The sequence below is a fragment of the Prunus mume genome, linkage group LG4, assembly GCF_029339155.1.
Source record: "Prunus mume cultivar Tortuosa linkage group LG4, ASM2933915v1, whole genome shotgun sequence".
NCBI classification, from domain to species: domain Eukaryota; kingdom Viridiplantae; phylum Streptophyta; class Magnoliopsida; order Rosales; family Rosaceae; genus Prunus; species Prunus mume.
Window position 1 is genome coordinate 9,245,289 of NC_142701.1, and position 12,421 is coordinate 9,257,709.

The 12,421-nt window shown below is 36.7% G+C and overlaps 1 protein-coding gene and 1 pseudogene across 2 annotated transcripts; one reads left to right on the forward strand and one right to left on the reverse strand.

The window, feature by feature from the left end:
* Positions 1-925: 925 nt before the first annotated feature.
* LOC103328128 (putative pentatricopeptide repeat-containing protein At5g52630 pseudogene) lies at positions 926-4,309 on the forward strand (annotated as a pseudogene). The gene has a single exon (XR_016126207.1). The product of XR_016126207.1 is annotated as a putative pentatricopeptide repeat-containing protein At5g52630 pseudogene (transcript).
* Positions 4,310-4,516: 207 nt separating this feature from the next.
* Positions 4,517-6,838, reverse strand: LOC103328126 (Transmembrane amino acid transporter family protein). Its single transcript, XM_008230516.2, has one exon. It carries the CDS (start codon positions 6,522-6,524, stop codon positions 5,040-5,042), a length of 1,485 nt encoding a protein of 494 aa, XP_008228738.2. The 5' UTR covers positions 6,525-6,838; the 3' UTR covers positions 4,517-5,039.
* Positions 6,839-12,421: the final 5,583 nt, after the last annotated feature.

The following is a 12,421-nucleotide window of genomic DNA, read 5'->3' on the forward strand; positions in this document are numbered from 1 at the left end:
GGTTTACGATTCTTTTGTGAAAAAAAAAATCCAAAATGCCTAAGGAGAAAAATTGCTCTAAACCACTACACTAGTGGGTCTTATCCTTTTTTTTTTTTTAAAGAATTGTGAATATACTATTTTATCCTGATTTACTGAACTATCTTATCTTTTGGCATATTTGTTAACCAATGGCAATTTGTGTGATTTTGAATGTTTCAAGACATTCTCATATTTATAAATATAGATTTTTTATTTTTTATTTTTATATTCTTATTTGGGCAAGGTCGATCTTGAAATCACTTTCTTTTCTGAATTTCTATTTACATGGGAAGAAGGGAAGTGTTTTTCTTCCATAAAATAAAGCTAACGTTGGCACGCACATGTGGGCCACAAAAAATTAAAAAAATTAAAAATAATAATATAACTTCTATTTAATCCACATGGTGTTATATAATTGAATTTGTGGGCACTACATGCATGCCACGTCAACAAACTAATAGACTTTTTGACGAAATCCAATAGCATGGACTAAATTGATGAGAACGTGAAAGATGATCCATGACCAAAAAATGCTATAGCTAATAGTTTCATGAATCTGAGTGACATTTTGTAAGTAATTTTTTCCTTTTTATTAGTGGGGAAGGGGCATTTAAACTTGGAATCTCTCACAATGTTGGAAAGAAAAATATTATCTTATAACAAAATGAACTAAAATATCCAAATTAATATGTTTATAGTCATGTTAACCAATGATATCATTTTGGGTTTTTAATCACAATGGTCCCTAAACTTAAACTAGAGTTTTATTTTTTATCCTCCAACTAAAATTTTGTGCCATTTTGGTCCTCTAACTCTCTCATTCGTACTGATTCAGTCAAAAGTTTTTTTTTTTTTTTTTTTTTTGGTCTGAATAATTCAGTCAAAAGTTAGGAAGGAATGGGATAAATTCACACATATCACGAGACTTGAACCACCGAAGACCACTTGGAGTACACCAAAGCCCTGACCAATGCAACTAACACACATTGGTTATGTATTCTGCCATACTTCTAACTTATTGCCGGACTTGTCAAGAAAATAGAAATGCCACCCTTTCCAGTCGTGTTCTAGTCTAGTCCAAGTTCCAACGCTCTGTTCCTAGTAGAGCTGGTTTCTTCTCTGCTACCTCTACAACTACAACCAAGCTCTCTTCTGTAAGGTTTAGGCTACAACACCTCCGATTATGTTCAATGATACATCGTCGTTTATGTCACTTTCGGTCTCTCTCCACTCTCTCTGTACCAACTTCACTAACCCATCTCTTGCAATGCAACAAAGATATCCACAAGCTCTCTCTACTCGGCCGAGTAACAGAGGCACGCCAGATGTTCGACACAATGCCTCGAAGAGACTCGGGCTCTTGGAACACTATGATTTCAGGGTACATCCAAAACGGGCTTTTGAACAAAGCCCAAGAGCTCTTTGATTCATTCCAAGGCAAAAATGTGAGAACTTGGACCATTTTGCTATCTGGATATGCGAGACATGGGCGTGCACATGAAGCTAAAGCGGTGTTTGAGTCAATGCCTGAGCGTAATGTAGTTTCTTGGAACGCTATGATTACTGCTTATGCGCAAAATGGTTTGTTAAGAAGTGCTAGGGATGTTTTTGATCAAATGCCTGTGAGAAATACAGTGTCGTGGAATTCAATTATTACCGGGTACTGTCATTGTGGTATGATGGGCGAAGCTCGTGAGCTTTTTGATCAAATGGAGGAGAGGAATATCGCCTCTTGGATGGTTATGGTTTCTGGGTATGTTGAGATAGGTGAGTGTTGCGAGGCTTGGATGGTCTTTTTGATGATGTTGAGGAGCAGCATGCGGCCAGACCAGGCCATATTAGTTGCCGCATTATTAGCAGTGATGAGGTTCAATAAATTGGAGTTGATCGAGAGTTTGAGGGTAATGGCTTTGAAGACAGGGTATGAGAGCAATGTGGTTGTGGGCACGGCATTTTTGAATGCTTATATAGCAAATGGGAGTTTGGAATATGGGGTGAAACTTTTCGAGAGAATGCCAGAAAGGAACGAATATTCATGGTCGACAATGATTGCAGCATTTTCACAAGGTGGTAGATTGGATGATGCCATTGCATTGTATGAGAGAGACACTGAAAAAGGTGTTGGTACACAGACGGCAATGATAACTGCCTATGCTCAGAATGGGAGGATTCAGGAAGCAAGACATATTTTTGATGAGATTGCCAACCCTACTGTGGTCACATGGAATGCCATGGTTGCTGGGTATGCCCAGAATGGAATGCTTGAAGAAGCAAAAAATATTTTTTACAAAACCCCTGTACCAAATGCTGCTTCATGGGCAGCCATGATTTCTGGGTTTATCCAGAACGGACAAAGCAGAGAAGCTCTGGAGGTCTTTGCTGAGCTTCATAGTTCAGGAATTGTTCCAAATTGTTCAAATTTCACCAGTGCTCTCTTTGCGTGTGCAAACATTGAAGATGTTGAGATGGGTAGACAGATACACTGTTTTGTTATTAAAACAAGGAACCAATTTAATTCATTCGTTGGAAATGGGTTGATATCCATGTATGCAAAGTGCAAAAGCACAGATGTATCACAAGCTTGTAGGATAAAGGGAGTGGAAGACTCCATATCTTGGCTTTCAGAGAGTCTCACATTGGATGATGCTCGAAAAACTTTTGAACGAATGCCAAGACGAGATGTGGTGTCATGGTCTGCTATTATATCAGCTTATGAACAAGCTGGGCAAGGAGATACTGCCTTCAAATTGTTCTTTGAAATGCTACGGAGAGGATTGAAACCAAACGAATCAACAATAACCAGCCTCCTCAGTGCTTGTGGGTACCTGGGCGCGACCAAGCTTGGGGAACAAATTCATGCCTTGATACACAAACTTGGACTGGATACATGTTTGTTTGTGTGCAATGCTTTGATAACAATGTACTTCAAATGTGGAATTCTAGATGGCCTTGGTATCTTTCGAGAGATGCCTGATCGAGATATTGTCACTTGGAATGCTGTTTTGACTGGCTGTGCTCAAAACGGATTAGGGAAAGAAGCTGTTGAAGTTTTCAAACAAATGGAAACCACTGGGATTTCTCCTAATGAAACTAGTTTTCTGGCACTTTTATGCGCTTGTAGCCATGCTGGGTTAGTAGATGAAGGATGGACCTATTTCAATTCCATGAGCCAACATTATGGGATTACCCCGTCTGTTTATCACTATACCTGTATGGTTGATCTCCTTGGGAGGGCTGGATGGCTTTCTGAAGCTGAAGATCTCATTCGGAGCATGCCAGTAAAACCAGATTCTGTCATTTGGGAAGCACTTCTTGGTGCCTGTAGGATCCATCGTAACACTGAACTTGGCCAGAGAGTGGCTGAAAGGCTTTTCCAAATGGGAACAAAGAGATCCGGAACTTATGTCTTATTATCAAATATGTATGCATCTAGAGGTATGTGGGGGAAAGTGAGAGAAATAAGGGAAATTATGAGCGATAGGGGAGTGACCAAAGAACCTGGAATCAGCTGGATTCAGATCAAGAATAAGGTTCACTATTTTTTAATGGGGGAGAAGGCACATGATGAGATTAAAGAGATTAACATGGCAGTAAATGAGTTGTACAGACGCTTCAGAGCAACAGGTTATGTGCCGGACACTAATTTTGTTCTACATGATGTGGCAGAGGAGCAAAAAGAGGATGACCTTCTCTACCACAGTGAGAAACTTGCTGTTGCCTATGGAATCTTGCAGACACCAAATGGGGCTCCAATTCAGATTTTGAAGAACCTCCGGATATGTGGTGACTGCCATTCGTTTATGAAATTTGTCTCCAGTGTTGCCCAGCGCAAAATTATTCTTCGAGATGGAAATAGGTTCCACCATTTTCAAGATGGTTTGTGCTCTTGTGGTGATTATTGGTGACCTTGGTGGCTAAGAAGAAACCTTGATTTCTACCTAGTTGGAGAGTGCAATCACAATGTTTCATATTAGAGGGCACAATAATCTCTTCACTTCCAAATTCCAGTTAAAGCCCTTTTTCATGGCCATAAATGGATGAGAAGAGTTCCAGATATGATACCATATATTTAATCTCACAGGAAATGTAGTTGTCACTGCCTTTTGATGTTCAGAGGATGGTCCTGCTAAATGTCAAAATTCAATTTTATAGATACGTAGGGGATTTATTCAGAATTTTTCTATCGTACAGAATGATGATTAGGGATGCACGGATGCTGCATTTCTTGTTTGTATATTAATACCTGTTCTTTAATACTAACTGCCTATTGCATCTATTTAAAGTAAAATTTCATATATTCAATTCTGAGAAACAGAGGCATCACTCGAAAAGGAAAGGCCAAAGGGGAAATTCAGATTGAAAGAAGAGAGAGATTACACACCAGTTATACTCTTGAATTGAAAATTTCTTTCTAACATCTGGTGATTGTTGAGAAAGGGCACATTAAAAGGGATATTGAGAATTTTCATTAAAAGCAGGATGTTCAAACATAGTATCATCCAAAAACATAAAATTTTGATTACTGGAGATCAAAAACAAAGTATCACTTACAAAACAGCATGTTGCTGATCATACATTTACAACAGTATTTAATGTGGGGGAAAAAGAATGGAACAAACGGTAAGTACTTCAGGACCAAGGAAACAATTGTGTGACTACTTTTGAATTAATTTCAATATAACCTACAAGTGGTGGCAATGACCATAGAAGTATTTTCCTCCCAAAACATTCCATGAATTCTGAATCAACCTATCAGAATTCCTCAGAAGTATAAAACAGAATTATAACTGGAACAAGGGCACACCCCCTCACCCCCTTCAACCTTTCCAAACTCATCTTCCCACCTTCTAACTTCCTGATCAAGGGTCTACTCGTACCGGTTTTCCTTCAACTGTTCAAATCACATAGGCAGCACCATACCCACATAAATAAGAGTAGTCTTGCCTGTGAAAATCTGCGTAAAACCACCATATTTTTAAGAGGCAGAAGCAACCATTCTCAAATCTTTACAAGAAGGATCATTCAGATTTGCTTCTGAGACTATAAACATTGCCAATTATTCCAACAATGCTGACGGCTATTGCAATTATTAACATCAACCATGACAAAGTCTTCTCTACAAGGCTCAAACCATCCCCTTTCCGGCCTAACTTTAATGCGATAAGGGAAGGAAATATAAACCCCAATGACACAGCTGTTGTTGCCCCTGTAAATTTAAAAGCCGTCCAAATGTTGGGAATCACGGTAGATCCTAAATAAATAAGTCCCAACAGGACCAGTGTCAATATGAAACATCTCTTCCTACTCTCCGTGAGTGGTGGCGATCCCTCAAACACCAAGGCATCCACAGTTTGCCTCAAGGAAAAATGGACAACGGGGAAAACAAGAAGCAAATGAAAAATGTATCCAACCCTGACAATATAATTTAGCACTGAGCTGAAACGGATTCCAAGGTCCCTATCAAAGTTGGTCAGAATATCAGATTCTGTATCTTTCCCAAAGAGTAGATACCCTGCTATGGCTGTCAAAGAATAGATCACAACGCAAAGAACAGTTGTTATCCTTCCAACCCGATTCATCTTCTGAGGAGACGGCCCTTCAAGCTCATTATATATAGGTTGAACATTAAAGTGGCAAACATAAGCATTGGTCATGATAGGAATCACCACAAGCAAATCCAAGATCGCCTTTTTTGATCCGAAATCCGGTGTCATCCTTGGAGACTCGATTTTCCCTTCAACAAGCTTAATAAAAGCAATGCCACAAGCAACCACAACAAACACAACTGCAAGAGCTACAGATGCAGCTGAAGTCAAGCTCAAGGAATCAATCTTATCCAAGGCACAAAGTGGTGCTAGAAAAACCACCACCGTAGCAAAAATCAAAAGCATTCTGTGATCCCAGACCCCATGCCCCAACCATTGATCAAAAACCCCCATATGATGAAGTGAACCAGACATAACATCACCCATAATTATCAAATACACCACCAACACGCCTGCATTGTTGACAATTATGCAAATCTCCGATAAGATCCTTGCCGGTCTCCCCAAAGCACATTGGACAACCTCCCCATACGATGAGGCCTTACACGAAACTGAAAATCTAACCAACAATTCAACACTAATTTCTGACAAAATACCCATCAAAATTATCAAGATAAAACCCCAAACCAAGCCAAGAACTTTCATGGTAGCAGGCAAAGCCATAATCCCAGCCCCAATGATAGAAGTGGTGAGATTAAACACGGCCCCAGAGATTCCAGACCCTTGTTTAGACCCCTCAACAATAAGGGGATAACTAGCAATATCAAAATCAAGATTATCATCAAAGTCATCACCACCATCCTGCCCATTTAAATTCTTCGAATCTAGAAAGCTTTCCTCGTCAAAAGAGGACAATTTAACATGGGATTTGGGAGGAACTGCTGGGTTTTCAGAATCATATCGTGATTGCAATTCTAAATGTGAGTTCTTGGGGATAGCTGAATAGTTACTATCCATTATAATATGAACAAAGAAAAACGATTTAGATCTGAGAAAAGAATAGGAAGATGCATGAAAAAACTTACACACGGAAATGGGTTTTTAGAATTCTGATGGGAAAACCAAAAAAGATTTGAGCTTCTGATGATTTTCTCGGCGTGATTCGATTAAGAGATGCGCTGGATCTTTGGATCGCGAGGTCAACAATTTCTCTCTCTTCTGCGACCAATGGAAGAGAGAGGTGTGGGAAGTAAATAAGGTTTCCAATTGGCTGATATTTCAAACGTGGACTTCCGCGCCGTGGATTTTGGAATTATTTTTTTTTTTGGTTGATGTTTCAATTTGGAATTCTTTTTTGTTGATGTTTCAATTTGGATTTTTATTGGTGAATTAAAGGATTTCTGTGAAACTCAACAGATAGATTCCCCACACAAGATGCGGGCTGGGCTAGACATATGGTACGAACAAAGTAACACTATTTATATAAGTATGTGAAGCCTTTGGGTTTGGGATACTTAAAGATTAAGATAGGCCATGTGATAGAAATAAAAATATAGGCTATGTCTTTGGTATTTAATCTGAAAGCTTCCAAAGAAAAGGTTAGTATATAATCTGAAATTTATGTAGGATTTGGTATTTAATCTCATAGCTTCCAAAAATATGTGAAAATTTGGCGTGTTTCATAAACTTACAAGCAATTGCTCGATTAAAAAAGTATATGTGGGTTAAGACGTTGGTCAGGGCAGTGAGTCTGTCTCCAAGTTCGAATTCTCATCCTTATAAATTAGAGTAAATTAAACTGTCGCTTGTATTAAAGGATAAAGTATCGCTCTATTAAAAAAAAAAAAGGGTTTCCTAAACTTAATAAATAAACAAAAAGGAAATTATGAGTAATCAAACAAACAGGCCCAACTCATAAGACATAGTAGTTGTCAGAATCCATTGGAGCCCAAAGGAGCCCATTCAATGAGCCTGTATTTAGCCCAGCATAAAACCACCTAGGGTTTGGATTAAGAAAAGACCAGATTGATTTCCTCCTTTCCTTCACAGAAATCTATTTCTTTCTTCTTAGATAATGTATTCACTTTTTAATTACTTAAAACAGAAACAAAAGCAAAACATTGGTAGGTTAAGCTGATCCTAAGTTATAAGGGGACCCACCGTTTTTTCTTCCCAGGTACAATCATAGTGATTAGGCTCCTCAGTCAACAAGGAGAATTTTTCTTTTCTTTTCTTTTTTCTTTTTTTTGGGTGTGTGGATAATTCAGCTTTGAGGGTGCTTCTAGGAGATTCATGTAAAAAAGTACTTGTGTTCAGATTCATCTACTTCAATTTAAGATGTATTTAGATGTGTCAAATCACACTCATTCAACGGTAATTAACTTAATGATAATATATTTGTATTAAGTTAACTATTTGTGTGGTTTGTGTATATACTAACTCTTAAAATTATTGTATTATATTGACCCTTGTGGCTGGCGACCTTTACGCCTGAATTATGAGTGCAACCTTTCGACTTTCAAAAAGGGTAGTGGTAATGCTGTACCAAATATCATTATTTTGGTCAAATTTGTCTTGTACAAGTGGTTGTAATTGGAAACATGGTTTAGTTTCTTAAAGTTAATCAAAATTGTGGTTTGACTCCTTTATGACATGTACCATTTGAATGTGACTTTAATTTAATTAGTCTTTGGTTGAACCTGTACAAATACAATTCCAAAGATTTCCAGATCATGGGGGAGACTGGGGAGGGAGTCTTAATCAACAATCACACACCATATTTTGTCCCTTCTTTTATGCATTTCTGGTCCAAATAATTCAGCCTCTCTCTCTCTCTCTCTCTCTCTCTCTCTCTCTCTCAATACCTCATTCTGGACAATGACCTTTTCCCCTATTTTTCGCATTATTGTTTTCTCAGTTGGATCAAAGGATAATAATCTTCCAATATTTTATTTAAATACATCTTATGATAAATCCATGCATGAGAAATTGTGATTTACTACTCATTTGTCGAAATTGATTTAATATATCACGATATCTCATGGATGAGAAATTGTGTATATCTCAAGAAAGTGTTGTCCCTTTCTAAGCTGAATATGGACAGACAGAGAGTGGTGCACCATACAAATAACATAAATGAATGGATGAGGTGGATAGATTACTGGAGCAAAAACAATTTTTTTATTTTTTTTTCAAAAAATTTCCATATGCTGTCTATAGGTCATTACGAATGTCTACGAACTCTATCGATCGCAACCAGCCCCACCAACCAAGTGAAGGTAGTCAAATGCTTAAGTTGTACTGTGTTTAACTTGTGAAATCTCAGTGGTTAACGTAAGAACCTTGGTTAACGTAAGAACCTTTACCACCTAATAATACGGAAGGTTACAATAAGTTTGATTATGACAAAGGAAGAACACAATGAATAGGAAGAATATCCTTCCATTGATAATGATGAGAGAGGTTACAAGTATATCGCAAGTAAACAAGGCCATTGTTCCCTTTTGGGAGTCTAAGTCCTTTTTTATTTATTAAGGAGGACCTTCTATTTATTATGGTATATGAAAATTTTCTTTGAGTCGTTTAGAGCGGCAATTTGCCCATTGTATCTCGCTATATTTATCAAATTAAGACTGTTTTTTTTCGGCTATTATGCGACTTTTATTTGTCTTTTATGCGTAGTTAGATCGTTGGAGACTGATTATTCTCTGCCCTTTGTTCTTACATGTTCTTCTAGGTTAGATGCGATGGGTTATATGGCGGTGAAGCTTCTATATATGGTGGTAGTCATGATTTAGGCATACTATGTTAGATTTTAGTTATTTCAGTTTATTAGTTGTTTATGTGGATTTTCTTTTTAGGTTGTTGTCACTTTCGGTTGGTTTTCTTTACGAGTCATTACTTATGCAATTATGTTGAGATTTGTATCTTATACACGTCTTTAATGTAATACTGAAGTTGTTTAATGAATATCTTTGTTTGTAAATAAAAAAAAATGAAGAGATTTAAAAGAAAGAACGTGAATTTCACGGAAATGCATGAAATTTCACTCAACCGCTCCCAAGAATTTCTCCTCACAACCAGCCCATCCTATCATCACTATCGATTCAAAATAAGCATCAAACTTTTTTTTGTGGGTGAAAAGCATCCAGCTTATTAGACTAAAATGTGACGGACCCACCATACTTAGAATAAATTGTAATGTGGGGCCATGGTGCCGTATCCGAAGGGTGACGATAGTAAGCACCAACTTGGCTAATGCCGACATGCGGTTCAATGAATGGCAGACCCACAAGGCTCGACCAAGAGAAAAAACAAAGAAATTTAAAAAAGGTGAAGCACCTGCTTTTTCTGTATATATTAAGTACAGATGATGGGGATCACCGACCATATGGACAGAAAAATCATGTTGATCGCAAAATTTTCGATTCAAATTTTATTTTCGAAGATGATCTAAATTTTGTATAAAAAAAAATATTAGCAGTAATTATATTTAATAATTGAACACAGAGGCCAAATATTCATTATAAAAGGTTAATACAAAAATAGATGCACAATAATCACAAAGGATTAATTCAAATACATTTCAACGTAACAGTCACACACCTGAGCAAATTAAACATGAAATTCAATGTAACGTAGAGAAATGAGGGGGGAGGGAGAGGAGATGGGAGGGGATGAAGAGGGTAGCGGCTGAGTTCTCTTTTATTTTTTCTCTAGCTCTTTAGGTTTCTCTCGGTTTTGTTTTAAATTAACACATTTTCGTCCATATATCGGTTTTGTTTTAAATTAATAAGAATTTTCATGCAACGGAGATGTCACTATGACGGTTTTTCAAGCTAATAACACATTTTTATGTGAGAAAATTGAAATGCATGATAGCGTATGATTGGCTTGAGATACTGCCTGCGATAGTAGCATTCCCGTTTACTAACACTTATTGAACTTAAAAAGACAATAATTTTACCCTCTATATTTTTACTTTGATTTTCTAAATTTAAAACCCAAAATAATAATAATAATAATAATAATAATAACAAGGTTGACCCCATGGAACTGGCGATGGCACTTGTTCGCCACGGCCGCGGGTCACAATCCCTTCCAGTTAATAGAGAGCTGAAGGGTTGCGTAGGAGAGAAAACCTTTTTGGCGTGTTACATGTTTTTGAATTGGGCCCCATCCTTATTTCTGTAATTTTCCCTCTGTTTTATATATACAAATTAAGCCTAATTGTCTCCTATAAAAAAAATTTAAACAAAACTAATTGTCAATCCTAAGCTGCAGTCTCAATCCTGCCCAATTTAAAGCATGTTTGTTTGATATGTGTGCATATATTTTTTTAAATAAATTATTTTTGTATATATATTAAATTGTGATTCACATAAATAATGAGTATTTTTTTTAAGGAGGAAGGAGACAAGCAATATCCATTGATAATCCTCACATCTTTCTTATATTTGTTTTTTGAATTTCTTTTTGTTATTTTTTCATTCATTTGGTCCCCACAGGACCACAAGAAGGTCATAATCAATGATCATTTCACTATCAAATGCACCAAATTTTAAAAGCCAAAATTAAATAAAACTTCAAAGTACCTTGGTCAATATATCACGATAACTAATCAATAATGCACCAAATTAGTCAATATATCACGATAGTATCATCAGTTTATGTCGTGATACATTAACAATAAAAATAGAGGAGAAGATTACTCGCAATTGCTTAAGGCCAAATCATGATGTCAAGAAAGTCCTTGTAATCAAATCAATGATAGGATGTGGAGAATTAAATTAAGAAAGAAGCCTTTTGCTAGAAATTACTCGCAATTTCTTCGTATAGTTTAATGGACCTCACTTGCAATTTCATCGACGCATTCTTACCTATGTTCTGTGTGGTCCCAAATTTTCTTTATCACGTCTATTATTTACTTCTAATCCAAGTCATGCAATAGAAACCTAAGGTTGCAATCTACTTTAGAGTGCAATTACTAAACTCTTAAAAGGGACAAGGCCATCAAGAAAAGAGAAATACATGGACAAATTAGTAAGTTAGGTTACACAATAAGTAATGGTTGGAAAACTAGATTAAAGTCACTAGCTCGTGGCCCTGTGATGTGTTTTTAAGTTGCTTATGCGTGTGAACTGTAAACTACGTTACTCAATAAGTAATGGTTGAAAATATATCAAGCTCCCACGAGCAACTAACGTTGAAAGTTTTAAAATATAATATATTACACCTCGATGGGACAAGAATACTATTTTGATTGTTTGACAACATGAAGGCATGCGGAGTTAGTTCATAGTTGACAACAACGAAAATGACCATTAGCTTCAGTTGTGTCATATATTATAAATTCTCCGGTGCGAGATAAATGTAATAAGATTGTTGTTTTTTGAGTACAAACGATAGTCTAAATTATAGGAGATGAAGATTTTTCATATACATACAATTATGATGTTATGAGGGTTCGAACCCGAGATATCTAGTCTGCAAGTGAATATTTTTTTTCACCTGGACTAGACTCCGTTAACAATAAGATTGTTGTTAGATGTGAGTGGATGGTAAACTGACTGTATGCGACTCACATTTCACAACCATCCCTCCCCATTTATCTTGGAAAACCTCATCATACGCACAGTATATATACGATGCATGCACAAGTTCAAATACAATCCAGGGAGAAGCAATTCGAGGACGGTGGCTTTATCATAAATTTGTCCCTACCTAAAAGAACAATTGTGAGGCCTTTGCATAAAAATATTCAAATAAAAAAGTGAGATAAGGATGAGAACTGAGAAGAAGAAAGGGCCACAAAAGGCTCTCTCTTTTTTTTTTTTTTGTGTTATAGAAACATATATAGATAATTATAATTTTAAAAAAAACGGTGACAAAAAATCTCATCATTCATTATATTA

Coding starts and splice junctions, on each gene's coding strand:
- LOC103328126 (XM_008230516.2), bottom strand. CDS start 6,524: ATGGATAGTAACTATTCAGCTATCCCCAAGAACTCACATTTAGAATTG.